The sequence below is a fragment of the Cynocephalus volans genome, chromosome 13, assembly GCF_027409185.1.
Source record: "Cynocephalus volans isolate mCynVol1 chromosome 13, mCynVol1.pri, whole genome shotgun sequence".
Taxonomy (NCBI): domain Eukaryota; kingdom Metazoa; phylum Chordata; class Mammalia; order Dermoptera; family Cynocephalidae; genus Cynocephalus; species Cynocephalus volans.
The window spans coordinates 17,392,434-17,413,940 of NC_084472.1; the positions used below are offsets into that span (position 1 = coordinate 17,392,434).

General features: G+C 35.3%; 2 protein-coding genes across 4 annotated transcripts in view; one reads left to right on the top strand and one right to left on the bottom strand.

Annotated features, from left to right (window-relative positions):
- THOC1 (THO complex subunit 1) overlaps positions 1-7,342 on the top strand; it is a 49,034-nt gene extending 41,692 nt beyond the window's left edge. The window contains exons 18-21 of the mRNA XM_063076609.1: positions 2,527-2,610; positions 5,330-5,477; positions 6,337-6,412; positions 6,927-7,342. Of these exons, the coding sequence (XP_062932679.1) occupies positions 2,527-2,610; positions 5,330-5,477; positions 6,337-6,412; positions 6,927-7,222 (604 nt within the window). The 3' untranslated portion in view covers positions 7,223-7,342. The remainder of the gene's footprint in view (positions 1-2,526; positions 2,611-5,329; positions 5,478-6,336; positions 6,413-6,926) is intronic.
- A 1,969-nt stretch (positions 7,343-9,311) lies between these two features.
- The window catches only part of USP14 (ubiquitin specific peptidase 14), a 44,137-nt gene continuing 31,941 nt past the window's right edge, over positions 9,312-21,507 (bottom strand). For 2 of the 3 annotated variants that reach the window (XM_063076610.1, XM_063076611.1), the window contains exons 10-16: positions 20,910-21,024; positions 16,629-16,694; positions 16,382-16,474; positions 15,173-15,301; positions 11,343-11,403; positions 10,875-10,982; positions 9,312-10,224 (exon numbers count right to left, since the gene is read on the bottom strand). In XM_063076610.1, the coding sequence (XP_062932680.1) occupies positions 10,073-10,224; positions 10,875-10,982; positions 11,343-11,403; positions 15,173-15,301; positions 16,382-16,474; positions 16,629-16,694; positions 20,910-21,024 (724 nt within the window). In that variant the 3' untranslated portion in view covers positions 9,312-10,072. The remainder of the gene's footprint in view (positions 10,225-10,874; positions 10,983-11,342; positions 11,404-15,172; positions 15,302-16,381; positions 16,475-16,628; positions 16,695-20,909; positions 21,025-21,507) is intronic. The other variant, XM_063076613.1, reaches the window with a different exon arrangement.

A 21,507-nucleotide genomic window follows, 5' to 3' on the forward strand; every position in this document is an offset into this window, starting at 1 on the left:
AGAAGGTAGGAGAAGAGGAAAAAAGCATAGAAGAAACAAGTAGTAGCACAAAACATTATAACACCAAGGTCAAGGGTTCAGATCCCTGAACTGGCTAGCTGCCAAAAAAAAAAGCATGCACAAAACAGTATAATTAAAATAAACTCAAATATATAATAAATGTAAATGGATTTTCTGGTTCAAAGACATATATTGGCATTATATTTTTAAAATACATCTATGTGTTATTTACAAGAAACACACCTTAAAAATAAGGATATGGAAAAGTTGAAACTAAAAATAAAAAAAGGTATTAGGGGCCGGCCCTGTGGCTCACTCGGGAGAGTGTGGTGCTGGTAGTGCCAAGGCCACGGGTTCGGATCCTATATAGGGATAGCCGGTGCGCTCACTGGCTGAGCGAGGTGCAGACGACACCAAGCCAAGGGTTGCAATCCCCTTACCGGTCACAAAAAAATAAAATAAAATAAAATAAAGATGGTCATCACATAAAGATAAAAAGAAAACAATTGTATCAGAAATATGCAGACATTCTAAACTTTATTTCCTAAAAATGTAGTCTCAAAAATTTGACAGAAGTAGAATGAGAAATTGAATGATCCACCATCTAGTAGAATTTTGATATATCTTTCCCAGTAATTGATCTAGTAGAAAAAAACTTAGTATATTACATGCACAATTCAATAAGGTAATTAACAGGTTTCATCTTATAGAAACCATTAATTTATTTAAATTGTACATGAATAACAAAAAATTATAAAAATATGTTAAAAAATTTGAACACTTCTAAATAACCCCTGAATAAAAGAAGAAATAATGGAAATTATAAAACATAGAACTAAATGACAGTGAAATTACTACATTTTCAGACTTTGGGAATCAAGCAGTAGAACACAGAAGGAAATCTATAGACTTAAGTGTTAATTTTTAGATTTTATTCTTTATAAAAATATAAACTGAGTGAAGTCCAGCGCTGAGTCAGTCAGAAGAACAAAGTAAACTCAGAAAGTAGAAAGTAAAATTAGAAATCAATAAAATAGCAAACAAATCATAGGATCAACAAAACCAAAAGTTTTTTTAAGATTGGGAAAAATAGAAAACTTCTAGCAACATTGTTAAAATTGGATTCCTGCTGAATCTATGAGAATAAGTCAACCCACTAGAAAAATGGACAAAGGAATAGTCCGTTTCAGAAGTAGAAACCTTAATAAGCCTCTGAAAAGATGCTCAACTTCACTAGTAACCAGAATTACAGTTAAAAGCTACAGCAGTCAGTGGTGCTGGTGGGAGTCTAAATGACACAGTCGCTTTGGCAATGTATGAAAATTAAGGATGTGCATACCAAAGACCCAGCCATTCCACTCTAAGGTATATTGATCCTAAAACAGTGTTTAAAAATTTCAGGTTAAGAGTCATTGGTGGTTTGTGAATGTAGTTTAGTAATTTCAACCAGCATTTTTTTAGTGAAATAGAAAATAAACTTTTGTGAAACATTAGATTTACTTAAATATGTGGTACACATACTTGCATATGTGTATTGGGTTGCAGTATAAATTGAATTTCTTACTGTGGATGACAGTGGAAGTTTAAAGGCCACAGCACTTCATCTGCACAATGAGACAGGTACAAGAATGTTCATTTAGAATTGTCAGAGTAAAAAGTGGGAAAATAACCTAAATACCAGTCAACAGGATATGGATAATGTGAGGCATATTTATAAAATGGAAATATATACGAGAGTACTTCAAAAAGTTCGTGAAAAAAATAGAATTAAAAGATAATGTGAATCTTTCCGTGAACTTTTGAAGTATCCTCCTCTCACACAGCATTAGAAAATGAATGGGTGAGAACTACTGTCTCAGCATGAGCAAACTTCAGTTATAGAAGGATACAAGCAGGAGTCCATTGATAGAAAGTTTGAAAAGATCCAAAGCAATATACACTTAAGTTTTTGTTTTGTTTTGTTTTTTAAAGGCACATGAAAAGTACTAAATTCTGAAGAGTAGCTACCTCTAGGGAGAGAGAATGAAATGGGAGGGACACGCAGTCTCAATTGTAACTGTAACGTTTTGAAAAATCTGAAGCAAATATGGTGAAAACCTGGGATATGGATACAAACATGTTTGTTAAATTAGTCCTGATTGCTTGAAATATATAGACTAATGGTTCCAAAACACTTGTGGTGATAGAGCTCTGGCTGGGTTTTATTGTGAGTCCTGTTTCGTCTGGTGTGACATGTAGGAGAGTGGTGATAAACTGGTAAGAAACCTCACAGGCCTGTAATGTTTATTGGTTATTTGCTGGTAAAATTCAAATGCTGTTGAAACCTGGCTGCTCTCTGGGAAATATTTATTTATTTTCCCCTTTGAGAGTTTAGTTTTGAGTCTTTTACCTCCTTAAAAGTCTGAGTTCCTAAGTAATCTAACTGTAGCTAAAGTATGGGTACTGTTATAATCTTTTATTGCCACCATTTTATGAGTACCAATAAGAATATATGTGATCCTCACTGGTTATTTTATAAACGCCCAGGGAATACATGCCAACTTTAGAGGAGTTCTTTGAAGAAGCCATTGAACAGGCAGACCCCGAAAACATGGTTGAAAGTGAATATAAGTAAGTAATGCTTCTCATGAGCCAATTTTAATTTTCTCCAATATTTTTTCTTAGGAATTGTGTATATACTAGAAAGCTTACTAAGGGAGGCAGTTGATAGAGTATAATTTCCCTCTTAGGCGAGTTCATGTACCGAGTTGACATTATTACACATCCTGATTTCAAGGTTTATTCCCATTGACTCACAAGCATGACTTGGACTCATTCTCGTTTCAGAATATAAGGACCCACCCCCCATCCACTATCACCTCTTTTCTCAGTTCCCCTTCACAGCACCATACCTCCCAGTGCCCATTATCCTCATCGCCTTCATTTCCTCATCTCCAGTTCTCTCGTCAGCCCACTCTGTCATTCCACTGAAATAGCTCTTGCTGAGGTCACCTCTTTTCTCTTCTTGACCTCTCAGCATTTGCCAGTTGACCTGTCCCTCCATGTTTTCTTCTCTCGGCATCCATGAAACTGTACTCTCCCACTGTTTGTCCTTTTACTTCGATGCCCACCTGTCTCCATTGCTGGCTTCTCAACCTTTGCCTAATGCTGAAATTTTGGAACAACTTAAGGACTCAGTCTCAGCCTCTTCTCTAGGGTCTTCTAGATGACACCACATAGTCTCATGGTTTTAAATAGGCATTAGAGAGTAGTGATTTAAGGGCAAGGGCCCTCTTGTGAGAATTTATAGATTCCGATCCCCTCTGCCACTTACTGGCTAGGCAACTAATTTAATCATGTATCTCCTGTGCCTCTTTCTTCATTTGTTAAATAGTAACAGTACCCATTTCACAGGGCTGTTCTGAAGATTAAATAAGATGCACTTTGAACCATACATGGCATGTAGTTAGCACTCAGTATTCATGACTAGTGTGACCCTCCCCTGTGACTAGAGTGGTTACAGTTACTATGACCTCTTAACTAGTCTCTGTAGTCAATAGCCATAACATAGCCAGTGATCTTTAAAATAAATGCACAAGTCCAGTCTCCGCTTAAGTAAAATTTTACAGGGACTGCCTGTTCCATATTCCTTCCGGGGACCCAAAAAAAGACCTCCTTGGTCTGGCTCATACCTACCTGTGCAGCCATGACTCCTCTTGGCTTGTTTTCTCTCTGCTCTAACCACACCAGCCCTGTTTCTCTGCTTCACCTCCAAGCTCTTTCCCTTCAGGACTTTTGTGCTCACTGGCTCACTTGCTTGAACCACTTTTCCCCCAGGTCTTCCCACGGCTCCCTCTGTCACTGCAGATCTCCCTGGCTGAGAAGCTCATCCCCATCTCAGTCCCCTCTACTGTATTCCTGTGGTGATTTCAAATTCTCATTTCTCATGGTTTTCTCATCCTTGCCACTGTCTGAAGTTGTCTTCTACCGTGTGTTTCAGTAATGATGCACACCAACACATTCCACAGTACTGTACGTCAGGTACTAAGCGCTTACCTTATATCACTTCACAGTTACGGAAACTGAAGCACGGAGGGCAGATAATTCACTGAAGTTGTCAGTTAGTAAATGGCAGAGCCAGGAAAATCATTCTGGCCTCAAGGGCCCAGCTCTTCACTACAGTGTTATTCTGCCTCAACTCCTGGGGCCTTATTATAAATTACATAATAAGTATTTGTTATTGAAACAGTATTAACTTTTTATATAAGACTAGGTGGATTCATTCCCAAAAGTAATCTAGGATTGGTTTAAGAACTTGAATGGTGTGGATCTGTGAATAAGGTAATTTGTACATGTAATTGACAGGGAATTTTGAAAATGCTTAAGAGAATTAAATTGTATTAAACAGAGATGTGTTAAAAAGGAAGCCTCTTACCTCTTAAGGCAAAGCCTCAGCAGGCGTTAACTTGGGAAGAGTCTGCACTGTCTAGGAGTAGTTTTGCAGATCTTCACATCCCAAAGATAATTTAGGCTCGTTTATGAGATAACAGAATGAACAAGATTGCTAATCTGTGAATTTTGGGGACAGGAGAGACTTCCAAAAACTCATTATAGGAATAAAAAATTTGTGCTTTGGATTCTTCTACAGCTTTGCCTGTTTTTGGAGCATTACCTTTAGAATGTCTCTGATGTGTGTGTTTCTCACCTTATTGTGTACTGTCTGTTGTTGCTGTGCTTCATTAGGGAACAGTTCATGGATTCTGGCCTTGACATCACTACTTATTGTGTTGGCTACTGGGTGCTTCTCTTTAGTATTTGAGCCATTTTTATTCATTAAGGCAGTGTTAAGCAAATTAAAGTTTAGATGTTAAATAAATAGAAAACCAAGTACTGGTTAAATTAACATGACCAAAGCTGTTGAATTTATAAAATATTCTGAAACTCACATCCGCAGGTGACATTGCAAGTATGGATATCAACTCACTGAACATAGATACCTATTATAAATTTATGAATTTATTTTTTTCCAAATAACCAGATGGATGATTCCTGTCCTAAACAAACATCTAGTATTAGACTCATACTCATCGACTTAAGTAAAACGTTTATAAACTTGTACAATGTGTGCACCGCATATAAGCCCACCTCTTCAGACTCTGTAGTGTCTATTACTGTGTGTAAGTGGACTGAGTACTGAGAGGCTCGTTAGGAACAGGGTTAGAATGAAAAGAATGGCACTTTGAGCGACTTACCTTAAGAGTACAGGATTCACATGCAGAATTATATTTAGTAGAAGGGCATACAGAAACAGAAAAACTATACATTAAAAGACTGACCTCTCTTGCCACAGGGCTGTGAACAATTCAAATTATGGTTGGAGAGCCCTGAGACTGTTGGCACGGAGAAGCCCTCACTTCTTTCAGCCAACCAACCAGCAGTTTAAAAGTTTGCCAGAGTATCTCGAAAACATGGTAATAAAGCTAGCCAAGGAATTACCAGTAAGTAACATAGATCAATTTTTTCATTTCATACCCTTTATTTGACATCTTTAAAGTTGCTATCATTATTTGAGCAAAGATCTGAATTTAAAGTTCATCATGTGAAAAAAAATATTGATCCACAAACCTCCATGTTTTAGAATGAGGAAAAAGTGCATTTAAATTGATAAGTAACTGATGACTTTCTATACAGCATGTAATTTAATGCAAGGTCCCAATACTTCGGGTAAACTACTATCCACCTGTAAACTCACACATGAATTTTTCCTGTTGCCAATGCTTTATATGGTCTTTTATCAAACACGGTCTAAGGCGTAGCAGTAGGGAACTTGGCCAATCTTTCTACTCTGTTCTCTTTTCCAGTAAAATTCTTCTTTTTTTTGGTGGCTGGCTGGTATGGGGATCCAAACCCTTGACCTTGGTGTTACAAGGCTGTGCTCTGACCAACTGAGCTAACTGGCCAGCCCTTCTAATACACATTTCTAACTGCGTTACTACAGTACGGTAATAATGATACTGTGTGCCTAAAATCTAACGAAATTACTCAAAAACTTTTAAGGACACTGTTGCTCCCCAGTCTTCCTAAACTCTAGGTTATTTGCAAATTATCTTTTCATGCTTTCCAGCACCTTCCGGGGTGGGGACAGGGGAGTCTTTCCAACTCTCAGGTCTTTTCCTATTCACTCCTTCTGTAAATTTACTGCCACACTTATGATCCTTACCTGAAATTCACATTTAACATGCAGGGGTAAGGTGCTGGGGCCCTGTACTCAGAATCTCACAACCACTCTTAACAAAAATTATCTACAGTTATCTTGAGAAGTTTACATTCTTTTAAACATTTTAAAATCATTTTTAGCCTCCTCCTGAAGAAATAAAAACAGGTGAGGATGAAGATGAGGAAGATAATGATGCTTTACTGAAGGAAAATGAAAGTAAGAATTGAATTTTCTTGGCTATTATTTTACAAAATTGGAAAAGAATGGGGTTCTTTGTTGAGAGGTACGTTATTTAATTTGATCTGCTTCTCAACTTCCACCATTTTATCTCACCTCTGCTTCTAACATATAGTGAGGAATTAAAAACATTGCTTAAAAAATTTAAAAATATTACATTTTATGCAAAATCTGGAAGTGATGGCATTTTAAAAGGGAAGGAAGATATATACATTTGGAGGCAACCCATATCTCTGTTAATTATTGGGGATTTGGGGGGGGCAGCTCATTTCATAATTATAATAGAGGCAGCAGCTGCAGCTTTATTGGTTTCATGATCATGAATGTAAAAGCAGTATTGAACCCATGGAGAATCTAAAAAAGTTTTACTTTTAAAATAAAGCTTACTGAAAGTGATTAATAAATCAATGGCCCCATGGCTTTCAGGTGTTGTATACTTAGAATTACACACGTCAACGTACTTTGTACATAATTTATATTCTATGTCTTGTAGGTCATGATGTTCGGCGAGACAAACCTGTGACAGGGGAACAAATAGAGGTATTTGCCAACAAGCTGGGTGAACAATGGAAGACTCTGGCTCCCTACTTGGAAATGAAAGACTCAGAAATTAGGCAGATTGAGTGTGATAGTGAAGACATGAAGATGAGAGCTAAGCAGCTCCTCGTCGCCTGGCAAGATCAAGAGGGAGTTCATGCAACGCCTGAGAACCTGATTAATGCACTGAATAAATCTGGATTAAGTGACCTTGCAGAAAGTCTAACTAATGACAATGAGACAAATAGTTAGCTTTTTTTTTTTTTTTTTTTTTTATTTTATTAAAACTGTGTTAAGATTTTGTTACCAAGCAGCATTTGATAAGAGGTCCACTGGTTTTGGTAAACAATAAACATTTTTATAACAATTGTACAGTTGGCTGGTGCTCCAAGAACAACAGAACACATACTGGCTCAAACCTCGGGGTCTGGGGTGATGGGAGGGTGGGTTCGGAAGATAGCCAAAATGAAGTGACCTCAGCATCACAAAATATATTTTTGTTGAATAAATGTATTTATTTATGAAGTTAAATAAGTGATATTTAGGGAAATGTTTCCTATACCAAATTATTTTCCTTCATGCTGTTAGTAGTTGTTATAAAATGTAGCTACTCTGAAATCCCAAAATAACACTTTCTGAAACCATGACTGCTCTAATCTCACTTTTTCAGCTTTACGCAGAGGATTGGCAAACAGTTTGCTCGCCATGTTTCTATAATTAACATTTTACCTGTGCCAAGCCATGCTTACTTGTCTGTGACTCCTGTTGAACTACAACAAAAAGTTAAGCAGTTGCAACAGACACCTTATGTTTCCTATCTGGCCCATTATAAAAATGTTTGCCAACCTCCAACATGGTGTAGAGTCTAAAACCTTGCTCTTCTAGCCTAACAAAAATTACTTTTGACCTCTCAGGTCTTTCAGTTACCTCCTCGGATTATTGTGAAGTTCAAATGAGATGTACGTGAAAGCTACCTGCACACAGCAAAGCACAATGTAGTGACTGCTGAAGTTAGTACCATCTACTCGTCCTCTTCCCACCCAAGCATTTTCCTATAGGGTGCTCAGATTAGGTCGCTGTTATTTTTAATCCTGAAGAAGGGCAACTGACTGCATATTATAATGTAAATGCTCTTGGGGCCTAACTTCACTAGCCAACGAGTGATCTGGCATGGCTCAAATGCTGACATGGTCTCAGGGTTAGTGGCACAGCATATAAGGCACATTCAGGAAACAAGATTTATTTTTTTTTGTCTACTCTCCCTTCTCAAAGGCCTTACATGCAAGGCTGAATTATAAAATAGCCTTATTAGTTTAAAACACTGGTATATATCCAATTTCTACATTAAAAATTTCTTTGGAATAATGCTTTAGATCAGATCAAATGAAATCAACCTTTTTATAATGATGATGAGGAATTACACAATTTTTAAACTTTTAATACATTCCATACAAGACCTGCTCTAGTAGCTACAGCATCCAGCAAGTCAAAATCTGAATTCTAATTGCTAAATTTATGTCCTCATAAAATTGTTCTGACCAAATAAGACAATAAAAAAGACTGAGAAGTGACAGGCATCTTACAAACGAATCATTAAAGTTCTTAGGTCTCATCCTCCCCATTCTATTCTTCATTCCCCCTCCCAAAGTAAAAAATTGCCAATAGTCAAATTTTAGATGACGAAGCTATTTACAAATTCCCTAAAATACTTATTTTATCCCCTAGTCATCTCAGATTACATCACACTGCGCAGGTTTGAGAGGAAAATGGCTGTCATTCTCTAGGCATCTAATAGCAGTATTGTGCTCTGCAGAGCAATAGAACAACATAGGCAAAGATAGAGCTGTCATGATAATCCCCAACATTATTATAAATACCTAACTGAAAGAAAACCAGAGAAAAATTAATATTCCTTCATTTATCCTTTCCCTAGCAGTCAAGGTTCCTGAAACGAAGATGAGTAATTGACTAATTAGAACGTATTAGAATGTAAAAAACCTATCATAGTCAAATGCCTCATACTCTTGGTGTTTTCTCCCATCACTGTTAAAGCCACTGATACTAAGATTTTAGGAATCAACAGGAGAGTAAAAGCAAACACCAACTGAGCCAAAGAACAAATCTGACTAATAACATTACTGCATTTAGCATCCAAAGAAACCCATTACTTTTACAACTCTATTTCTTTTTAAGTGGAAATGGGCAAAGAAGATATTTTAAAATGGATGCATATAACAGCACAGTAAAATTAACCATCTGCAGAAATTGTGTAGTATTAAACATAGCTGAATCTTTAGCCAAGCTACAACACGCAAAAGACCAAAGACTTGAGGTCGAAAGCTGTTAATCCCTCTTTTTTTTTATTTCTTATTAAATAACCTCATTTTCTAAAAATAAGCAACCAGAGCTTGTCAACATTTTTTTAAGGTTCGTTACTACAAAACCATTGCAAAGTTGAATGTACAAACCATAGTACATCAGAGAGAGACACAATAATAAATGTATAATCAAATACTATTATTGATCACAATTTATTTTAAAGTCATGAAAAGCCAGCAACAGTCAAGCTGGACAAATACTTGATTGTGTCCATGTTTCCATGGGATGTGGACAGCAGCACTGAGTTACGCAATGAGGGCATCATTTCCTTTTCCACCTTCCTGGGAAAACTTGTTAGATAAGGCAAAGGATGGACAGCTACCGAATGGTGGTTTGAACCATGCAAGAACAAAGAATATGGAACAGGTGTGCAAAAACCATCTGACTGCTCAATTTTGGGCTGAAAAGGGCAGGGAGGAAAATTATCACAGAAGGAAATGGTTCAAGGGCATTCCAACTCAGAAATTTTAAAAATTAATGCAAGAAATAAGCATTTAAAAAATGTTTTTCTGCCACCTTTATATAGGGCAGCACAATCCAAAGGTGATTTTCTCTTTCCTGTAATTTTTAGGTTGATGCACGGAGTGGTCTGCTTCTGCCCTCTTCTGTCCCACAGAGGGGAAACATAAAACCACCTAAATATCTCCCCCTAAAGCTCTGGATTATAGAAATAATCAACAAATAACATTTATTTCACACCTGCATAAATAGCTAGAATGAAGATTACTGTTCACTTTCCTCTTCCATTATTTCAACTCTGCGAGGCCCATAGAGTAAAACATAAGCAATATGCCAGTCTCCACCACCAGAAAGCCGCAAGATATCTTCTGGTGTTACAATGCTGACCTTATCATCATCAAACTTAATCCATTCACCTAGATAACAAGAGAGAAGAAAATGAAATTAATATACATACTTCTCAGAGTTCCAATGCAAAAAAAGGTACTCTGGATACACGGTAGTACTCCATCTACCATACCAATGGTTCTCGAAGTGTGATCCAGGGACCACACAGATTCAAGAAAATTTCAGGAGATTCCATGAAATTACAATTATTTCAATAACACTAATAAAGCAATGCCTTCTCCACCCTCATTCTCTCAAGTGTACTTTGGAATTTCCCATACACTACATGATGTATGATAAATGCAACAGACTACAGAAACAGATGAGAATCCAGCTGTCTTCTATTAATTAAGCCAGATGAGAAAGACTTATAAAAATGTAAATCAATACCATTTATAATTTTTTTGTTTTAGAAAATGTCATTTTAAAAAACTTATGTTAATATGTACTGGGGTTTATTACTGCAATTTTTAAATGACTTCTTTTAATTTCTCAGTTTTAATTTCTAATATAGTAAATATTAAAAGATATAAACCTCATAAACAAAAGCTCTTTAAAGTCTCAATAATTAAGCATATAAAGGGGTTCTGAGACCAAAAGGTTTGAAAACCACACTGCTATAAAATTTATAATAAACTGTTAAAATAGTATCTTACAGTTGAAAAAAATAATACTTTACCTTGTTTCCTTTTCACCCACGACACATAATGACCTGAAGAACTAGACCTTCCCTGGTGTGTCAGCACTGCTTGTAAGTCGTAGTATCCACAATTATTGGAGCCAATATCTAGAGAGAGATGTAAATGCATTAATGTTAGACAATGAAAAGACGTGCTTTCTTAGGCTAGGTAACAGTCCAGAATAACTCTGAGGTTCAGATTAGAGAAGCACTACTTTATTAAATCCAGTAAGCTAGTACTGTCCAATCAAAGTTAAGGCTTCATTAATAATGTTTTATGAAGTATATAATTCACAGAAATGTATGCTAAAAAGATTAATCTTACTGTATGTCATATTAAAGTAAATTAATCTTATAGAAACCTGAGTTTTTAAAAAAAAATGAATAAACGGATTTGTGGCAAGACAGTAATTTTAACCTTAAAACACACATACACACACCCCCAAATGACATGAAAATTTCACTTACCATCAGCAAAAGAAAAGGGTTCATACTTAACTTCTTTCTGGGGACTACTTTTTTTGTCACTCTGAAGGAAAAAAGATTTAATTTTAAATTATGATATTAAAAATAAAATTTATACTCTCTATAAGTATTCAATTTCACAAACATGTCTACATAATGTACAGCACTGAGGCAAAATATAGTCTACCTTACAAATTATTAAAATGATATAACTACAGTTAACATAAAACTGTAAATCCAGAGTTCCTACACTGTAACAACATACAGTCTTGTTACAATTCAGTAACAGACCCCCAGGTTGTTATGACCAACTTTAAACCACTAAAGCTAGAGCATACCCGTGAATATAGCAGTACAGTTACACAGTGCTCTAGGGTAGAAAAGGAAAACCCAATTCCGTTATTTTACCCAAACACTATCAAACCACATAGGTGAAAAAGCAAAAAAAGAAGTGTCTCAAGAAACAAGAGAAGTCAAATTACTGCCATATATTAAAATTACTAAGCCATGGCCATCTGCCACTTCAGGCCAAATGAATCGAAATTTATTCCACAAAGACTTACCTACACTAAAAGAGGCATGATTTACTACATTAGACAAGGACCTTTACTAGGAACTCACTGCCTCAACTCAGTGTATAATACAAAAAATTAAGCAACTTCTCTAGGCACAGGGCACAAAGTTCTTGAAAACTATAATGGCAATGAAGACAATGCCAGCAATTTAAAGACAGCTAGGATGGCAAGAAGTCAAAGAATCCTACAACAAAAAATGGCAATGAAGTCAGCCATTCCTTCTTTTATACAGATAATACAATTCCTAAAAAAAATCTATATAATGAAATAAATTCAGAAACATTACAGATAAATCAAAATGGAATTCTAAAAACTATTTAAATAATCCCCAAGACCAAAAAAAAGAAAACAAAAACAAAAATCAGAACAAACAGAAAGCAAAAAAATAAAGTAGCAGATTTAAACCCTAACATATCAATAATTATACTAAATGTGGATGGTCTAAATATACCAACACAATTTAAACTTAATAGAATTTAAATCACATAAGCGTGTTCTCTCACCACAAGGGCATCAAAAAGAATAAAATATTTAGGAATAAACATAAGCAAAAAAGTGTAAGACTTGTACACTAAAAACTATAAAACAGTGCTGAAAATCATCAAAGAAGACCTAAATAAATAGAAAGACACAACAATATCAAGTTTATGGATGGTAGGACTATCAAGATGGTAGTACTCTCAAATCGATCCACAGATTCAAATGCAATCCCTATCAAAATTTCAATTGATTTTTTTTTTTTGAGGAAATGGACAAGCTGATCCTAAAATACACATGGAAACACAGACTTAGAAGAGCTAAAACAATCTTCAAAAAGAACAAAGTTGAAAGTGCACACTTCACAATTAGAAAACTACAGTAACCAAGACAGTGTGGTACTGGCATAAGGAGAGACATACAGACCAATGGAATAAAACTGACAGTCCAGAAATACATTCATACATTTATGGTCAACTGATTCTCTACAAAGATGCTAAGACCACTCAATGGGCAAAGAATAGTCTTTTTAAAAAATGATGCCAGAACAACTAGGTAGGCACATGTAGAAGTATGGATTTGGACCCCTACTACACACCATATAAAAAGTTAACCCAACCAGAATGGATCAAAGACTTAAATGGAAGAACTACAACTATAGAACTCTTAGCTGAACATATATGCATAAATCTTTGTGGCTTTGAATTAAGCAATGACAGATATGATGACAAAAGCACAAGCAACCAAAGAAAAAACATATTGGATTTCATCAAAATTAAAAAACATTTCCTCTGCAAAAGACCCTACATTAAGAAGATGACAAGCTACAGATGGGGAGAAAATATCTGCAAATCATATATCCAACAAAGGACTAATATCTAAAATATAAAGAACTCAACACTCAAAAGTAAAATTAACAGTCCAATTAAAAAACAGCCAAAAGACAAGAAGAAACATTACACCAAAGAGATCGTATAGATTCAAATAAGCACGTGAAGATGTGCTCAACGTTGTTACCCAACAGGGAAATGCAAAGGAAAACAAAATGAAGTATCAGTACGAATCTATTCAATGGCTAAAATAATAAATAGGGACATCATCACATGCTGGTGAGAATGCAGGGAAAGTGGATTAGTCACACACTGCTGATGGGAGTGTAAAATGGTACAGTCGCTTTAGAAAACATCTGGCAGTTTCTTGAAAAATTAAGCATGCAACTGCATGCAATCTAGCAACTGCACTCCTGGGCATTCATTTCAAAGAAATGAAATTTATGTTTACACTAAAACATGTACACGTTTATAGCAGCTTTGTTCGTAATAGCAAAAACTGGAAACAATCCAGATGTCCTTAAATAGAAATTTTGTGGTATATCCAAACAATCCGATGTCCTTAAACAGGAATTTGTGGTACACAGGGAATACTACTCAGCAATAAAAAGAAAGGAACATACACATACACACAACAACCTGGATGAATCTCCAGAGAATTAGGCTGAGTGAGAAAAGTCAATCCAAAAAGGTTACATTCAAAAATAGAAGAGTTTTTATTTATATAACTTTCTTATAGAAATGGAGAACAGGTTAGTGGTTGCCAGGAATTAAGGAAGGGGTGGAGCAGAAGGGAAATGGGTCTGTGGCTACAAAGGGCAATTAAGAGGGATCTTTGTGGTGAAATGCACTTTATCTTGACTGTATCAATGTCAATATCCTGGTTGTGATACTGTATTATAGTTTTGCAAGATGTCACCACTGGAAACTAGGTAAAAAGCACTTAGGATCTCTGTATTATTTCCTATAACTACATGAGATTCTACAATTATCTCAAAAAAAAGTAATATTTTAAAAATTTCTTTTAATAGACATATAAATAGTCATTGCAGAATTTTAAAACTTGAAATATTTCTCATTACTAGTAAATGTATTTTTCATCCTGAAGAAAAAAATTCAACATAGAATACGGCTATAACATGTCTGAACCTAAAAAGACGTAATTTATTAAATATAAAGTTGCTACAATTATGAGTTTAGCAATTACAGGCAAACCAGCAGCACCTATTAAAAGATATGACTTAGTCAGCACAGTGGGCATAAATGAGCCAATATTCTGTACCTCCAATCCCATCTAAAAATGAGGATAATTCTATGCCTTACAAGGAAAACAACAACACATGCTGAAAATAGTAAGATTTTATGTTAAGTGCTTTGAGGAGATAAATACAAAAGTAACATAAGCTGCAGATTACAAAGGAAAAGATATTAAACTTATTCTACCAGAAAGAACTCATTTACCATAATTATAGTTCCTGTTTCTTATGCTAAAATACTCCTAAAACTTTAAAGGCTTGCACCAATGTATATGGGATGGAAATATGTATATCTAATGGAAATACAGCTGACCCCAAACAACATGGGTTTGAAAAATATCTGCATATAAGCAGACCCACACAGTTGAGGAATTTCCCTTTTTTTACAGTTGTCCTTACAAAGGGTTCACTTATCTAAGAACACAGTATATAATACATATAACATAAAAAACGTGTTAATTGTTTATGTTATCAGTAATGTTTGGTCGACAGCAGGCTATTACTAGTTAAGTTTTGGGGGAGTCAAAAGTTATACACAGACTTTTGACTGCATGGGGGCTAGGTCCCCTAACCACCAAATTGTTTAAGGGTCTACTGTATAGTTCATCCATTTTTGCTAATAGATTAGCAATAACTGCTGAGCACTGATCAAATATTAAAATATTAAGATTAGAAAATCAGCAATAAGAACCTACTGTATTTGGTTGTTGATTGACTTTTTTATCTTCTAGATCCTTGAATTTTGATCGAAAAGAAACCATTTTCTCTTGAAGTTCTGGTGTACATAGTTCATACACATCCAACATAAGAGGAAATTTAACATCCTACATACAGACAAAAAAAAATGTGTAAAAAGACTTACAAAGATGGCTATTGAATATACCTACCACACTTAAAGTAATGCTTTCATAATTCAAGTAAAGGTGAAAATAAAATCTTGTAAAAATCACTTGGAAATCTCTGCAGTTGAAAACCTCTTAGTGCTTATTTTCAAGAATGATATGGTTCTAACTTTTTTAAGGTAAGAAATTTCAAAAAACTTGTTTTTCCGTTATATATTCTAACCCATAATAGGACCCCAGAGGAAGTACCAAAATTTATATAACAGAAGAAGCATTTCAGAAATATTAATACCAGTTGCTGTGAAAATAATGAATCTCCAAAATTGGAGTCAACTTACAAATGTTTTTGTTTGTTTTTTTAATTTTGAAATACAATTTTACATAGGAACAATAGTGGAATGGTTCAATCTTATACTAAAAAATATTTAAAGTAAATACTGGTGGACAAACTACATTTAACCTTCTAATATAACACTAAGTATATTGGAAAATGTATTATGAACTTCAACTCAAGAGGCTAGAATTATATAGCTTGTACCAAGGATCAAGAACTCTATGGATATGTGAAAGAGCTACAGCTCATAAGGCTTGGTCCTAAATCAAGTGGTTACAATTTAAGTACTCATTGGGCACCACTCTCTTCTTTCACCTGGAAGAAAGGAACCACCTAGAACATAGTGCAGTGTGTTCTACTGTCTCCTACCTCACTTCCAGGCCCAAACCTACTGAATTGAAATCACTGAAGTTGGAGATCTGGTCTAGGACAGTGTATCTGAGGAGTACAGGAGATCCATCAGAATTATCTATTAATCTTTTGAAAAACTAAGCAGATGTTAGGGCTGCGGGGAGAAACCAGGCATGAGTATAATTGAAAATAAGAAAGGACAATATATAAGTCCAATACGCATTCTTGGTTAAAAACCACTTGTCTAATGTTAGTAACTCCCTAAACATTTCAAAGAAAGTTCAGCTATCCCTAAAGGAATACAGAAACCTACTATAAATTAGAAACTGCCTTCAAAAAAATTGTATTTTATATACAAACTAAAGTTCATTACCAACCTTAAGAACTTTGGCATTCACAGATTCCTTCTCTTTATAAAAAAATCGAACCATCTGAATAGTTAAGTAACCAGGTAGCCGGCTGATCTTGGACTGAGGAGAGAAAATAGAAAGAAATCCTGTTACATCCAAATACTACACAAGTTTTCCATTCTTTGGCAGTAAAAACAAAGACTGGGTAAAATTAATTAACTGAAAACCTTTCAATGAAACGAAATTTGATTTCAAAAGCAACTGCACAACTTACAGATTTGATGTACAAAGCATTTCTTTGCAATGTTGGAGACTGTTTTGTGATTTCTTCCTGAAGTCGCTACAAAAGAACATAGAAAATCAAACATTAGTTTTAAAGAATTTCTTTCTGCAATACGAACCACACCTCTAATTATTTTAAAAATTATGGGCCGAGCCCGTGGTGTACTCGGGAGAGTGTGGCGCTGGGAGCGCGGCGACGCTCCCACCGCGGGTTCGGATCCTATATAGGAATGGCCAGTGCACTCACTGGCTGAGTATCGGTCACGAAAAAGACAAAAAAAATAAATAAATAAAAATAAAAATAAAAAAATAATAAAATTTAGCACTACTTAATAGACAACTAGAGCACGTCAAAGGATTTATACCACTGAGAAATAATTTGAATGAAGACAATATGGGAGGTTTTTAGATATTATTCAATTCTTCATTCGGGTGTAAATGTTTGGAGTTTTTTAGGTATGACCCAAATGTTGCTCATATTCAGAATTTTATATTTTATATAACTAGCAAAGCCTTCTGTCATTCCTCTATTTGTGCATTATCAGAATATTCATACTGACTGGCTGGTTAGCTCAGCTAGTTAGAGCACAGCCTTATAACACCAAGGTCACAGGTTTGGATCCCTATACTGGCCAGCTGCCCCCCCAAAAGAATATTCATACTAGAAGATAACTAAGAAAACGCAGAAAATCCTTGTTCTTTATGTATAAAAGCCTTCCAGCACCAATCAATTATTGTTAAATTTGAGAAAAGTAATAATAGAAAACCTCTGTTAACCTAACAGATGTGGGAAAGCCCTTAGCCATTATATATATCTTAACCATAATGATCACCTTTCCACTTCTTACAGCCTGTGTGGCACTGGGCAAGATATTTACCCCCTCTGACATCATATGTAAAAGGTGACAACACAGTACTATATTATAGTGCTTTTGTTAGAATTACACAAGTTAGTACATGTAGAAAACCAGGCAATTATTTGGAATATACTCTATGTTCAATAAACATAACCTACTATTTCTAATGTTAAAAAAAAAAAACCCAAAACTGGCACTACTAATGTGCTCTGCTTTAAGAAAATAAACAAATAAGAAATCAGAATTAGGGGCCAGCCCGTGGCTCACTCAGGAGAGTGCGGTGCTGATAACACCAAGGCCACAGGTTTGGATCCCATATTAGGGATGGCTGGTTAGCTCACTGGCTGAGCGTGGTGCTGACAACACCAAGCCAAGGGTTAAGATCCCCCTACTGGTCATCTTTAAAAAAAAAAAAAAAAACAAAGAAATCAGAATTAAAACAATTTACTGTTAATGCTTACTATAAGCATATTACACTTATAATACTTTTTAAAGTTTGATTTTTTAAAAATTACTAATCACATTACAAAAGAAATCACTGTGGAGTAGCTTTTTAACATTTAACCAGGTTTATTCAGCAGCAAAAAAGTAAAGAAACATGGGGTCAAATTAATTAAGAATAATCAGGGGCCGAGCCAGTGGCGCACTTGGGAGAGTATGGCACTGGGAGCGCGGCGACGCTCCCGCAGCGGGTTCGGATCCTATATAGGAATGGCCGGTGCACTCACTGGCTGAGTGCCGGTCACGAAAAGACAAAAAAAAAAAAAAATTAAGAATAATCAGAACAAATGATGACAAAGCATCTTAAAAATTATAATTTATAATTATAAATATATCTTAGGAATACTCGTATGTTTTTCAAGAAAGGATACCTTGTGTAATGTTATTTATCAGGTAAGTCATACCTATTGTCACCAATCCACTGTCACCTGGAACTTCCAAGTATATTTGGTTTTCCTATAATTTTACAAAATTATGAAGAAAATATCATCCTGAAGAGTCTGTACCAAAGCAATCCATTCCACACTCTCTAATACTTACATTTCATTTTTTGATGGCCTGAAACTTGCACATCATGATTTATGTGATGTGACTATTGGTGGTTGGCTAGTATTTGTGTGCTTTTAAATGAACTCCTCTTAAAAGCCACTATGCTCATATCCACACCACCTCATCACAACTCTCCCCTCACAATCACAAAGCAAAGAATCTCTCTCTTCTTCTTCTTACGTCTTCATTTACCAACTCTTCCCCTCACCAACTTTACCCCACATTGTAGATGTGTAAACCCTGCCCATGGGCCCGCCCTTTCTGCCCATGCCAGTCCCCTGTACAGAGGACTCATTCAAATATTTCATTGTATTTCACTATTTTTCTCCTTAAAGATCTCTCCTAATTGGTCATGACTAGAGGAGATAGCAAAGAAGACTGACTGAAGTTTTCTACAAATTCTGCCTTCCAGGCCCTTCTTCAAATACCTGGCTAACTTTTAAAATAAACAATCCCAATATCAGTTCCTTTGAAAGGCAGTAGAATCATATGAACTGCAATTTAAAAACTATTAAAAGATATCAGTTCAAACTGAAATCAAGAGATATACATATTTCCCAAAAACCAAATTAATAAGGCAGCAAAGCAAAAGCATTAGTTTATCAATCTGCTCATTAGCAGAGCGGAAGCATACATTTTATGTGAGTATGTACATTCTTTAGTATGGCACTAGGGAAAGAATACTTATGGAATAATGAGAGAAGTGAATTATAGTTCTGGCTCTGCCACAAACCAATTATGTCACTTAAATTCTAGGGCCTCAACTGCAGGACAGTGCAATGACAGAATGACTATATGCCCTGATTTGCACAGGACAATCCCAGTTTATACCTCATAATTACTAACACACACTCATTAACTCTCGAAAGTGTCCTGGTTTAGACAATAAATTATATGGTCCTTCTTAATGGTTAAGAGGAGGAACTTGGCAGTCAATTTTACAAGAATTCTCATTTAATCCATACAACAAACCTCTAATTACTTTCATTTTCATGTAAGAAAACAGAAGCTTAGACCAATTAAGTAACTTTCCTTAAAGTTAATACTCCAAGTATGTTACAGGGCCCATAAAAACAACTCTAAGGAAAGACTAAATCTATTCTTACTCAACAAACATTTATTGAGTGCTCTAAAATAAAGCAAGGCACAGTCCAAAGTACTAAGTACTGCTCTACTGTGTGACACAGGAGTATCTAAAACTGATTAAGAGATACCCTAATATTTATAGGTATATGCAACCATGTTAATAATGTTTTTGTCTATGAAATGAAGGATTAGCTGAAGTTTGCTTGATTTCTGAATATATAGCTGATGATTGTTACTCACAGTAATGTTCTATAAGTCACCTCAAGCACTGAATTAGTGAGTATGTTACACTGCTCCTGGGGCAAACACAGGATTAGGTTCCTGTGAGCCTCTAGTCACAACATTTTCAACCAATCAATACATAACCTTGTTTCTATGTGCATTTTTGTTTAAAGACACTTTATTTCATATACACAGTGCCCGACTACAATGGTTTTCAACTCACAATTTTTCAACTTTACAATGATGTGAAAGCAATATGCATTTGGGAGAAAATGTACTTCAAATTTTGAATTTTGATCTTTTCCCTGACTAGGGATATGCAGAACCATAGTTTCTTGCAATGCTGGGCAGCAGCACGGAATCACAAGGGTAAACAATTTTGCCCAAATGTAAGCTAATGTAAGTGTTTTGAGCACATTTAAGATAGGTTAGGATAAGCTATGATGTTCAGTATGTTTTGTGTATTAAATGCATTTGCAACTCAGGATATTTTCACCTTACAATGGGCTTATCAGGAAGGTTAGGATAAGCTATGATGTTCAGTATGTTTTGTGTATTAAATGCATTTGCAACTCAGGATATTTTCACCTTACAATGGGCTTATCAGGATGTTATGTAATTTGAGGAACATCTATAGTGCTGATTCATTGACACTGAACTCACAGCCAACAGCACTCATGCCCAAATGAAACCTCTCTCACACATTTATTTTCTCAGTAAGGCACCTCACCTCACAGCCTTCTTGCACTTAGGAACATTAAACAGCACTTTAGCACTATGTTTGGGAGTCATTTTAAAAAACAAAATACCAACAAAGAGCACAAAAACAAAAAAACATGGCACTAAAATTATTGCAGAAAGGAAGAATACTGCATTTTACCTTAGCTGAAACAGTGTATGCCAAGCAACTCAAAAATTGTGCTGCTCTGTGCACATCTGCAAATGACTACTAAAGCACAGCAAGTATTGACTTTGAAGTCACAACAAATTTTAGCAAATAGGTGCATTCACAAATATGAAACCTGCATATAATGGGAATTGACTGGGATTGTCCTTACCAATTTAAGTCCTGTAAAAAGATACTTGACTTCCTGATTGATAAAACAGCTAAGTTGAAGCTGATTTTCCTTTCCTTTGGTGACTTCTTCTTCTTCCGATTCTGTACATTTCATGCTTCACAAAGTAAGATAAGGAATATGCCAACAGATATTCAATTTGTTATATAATCTTGAATATAATTAATTATCCTAATGCTATTAAATTTAATAATATCATTCATTGGTATTTAAAACATGTTGGTCTTCCAACAGAGATTCATTTCAACATACTTAAGAACACTTGTTTGCTTACCAACAACTATATAAACAACAATGGGTAAAGAATATGTGATTAAGGTAAACTGCAAATAAATCTAAACAAACAAAAATTGCTATTTAGTGTGGTCTTAAAATGATCTTAATAACCCAAAGATACATAAACAGATCTTTTGTAAGTTTCTACCCACAACCTACAAAATAGTACTTCCCTGAATTCATATTTTATGAATTGGCTCAATCTCATGTATATAATTTAGTTAATTCACACCATTAAAAATTAATTTTTTGGCTTCTGGTGAAGATGGTGGAATAGACAGCCCCCAGCATCACTCTCCCACAA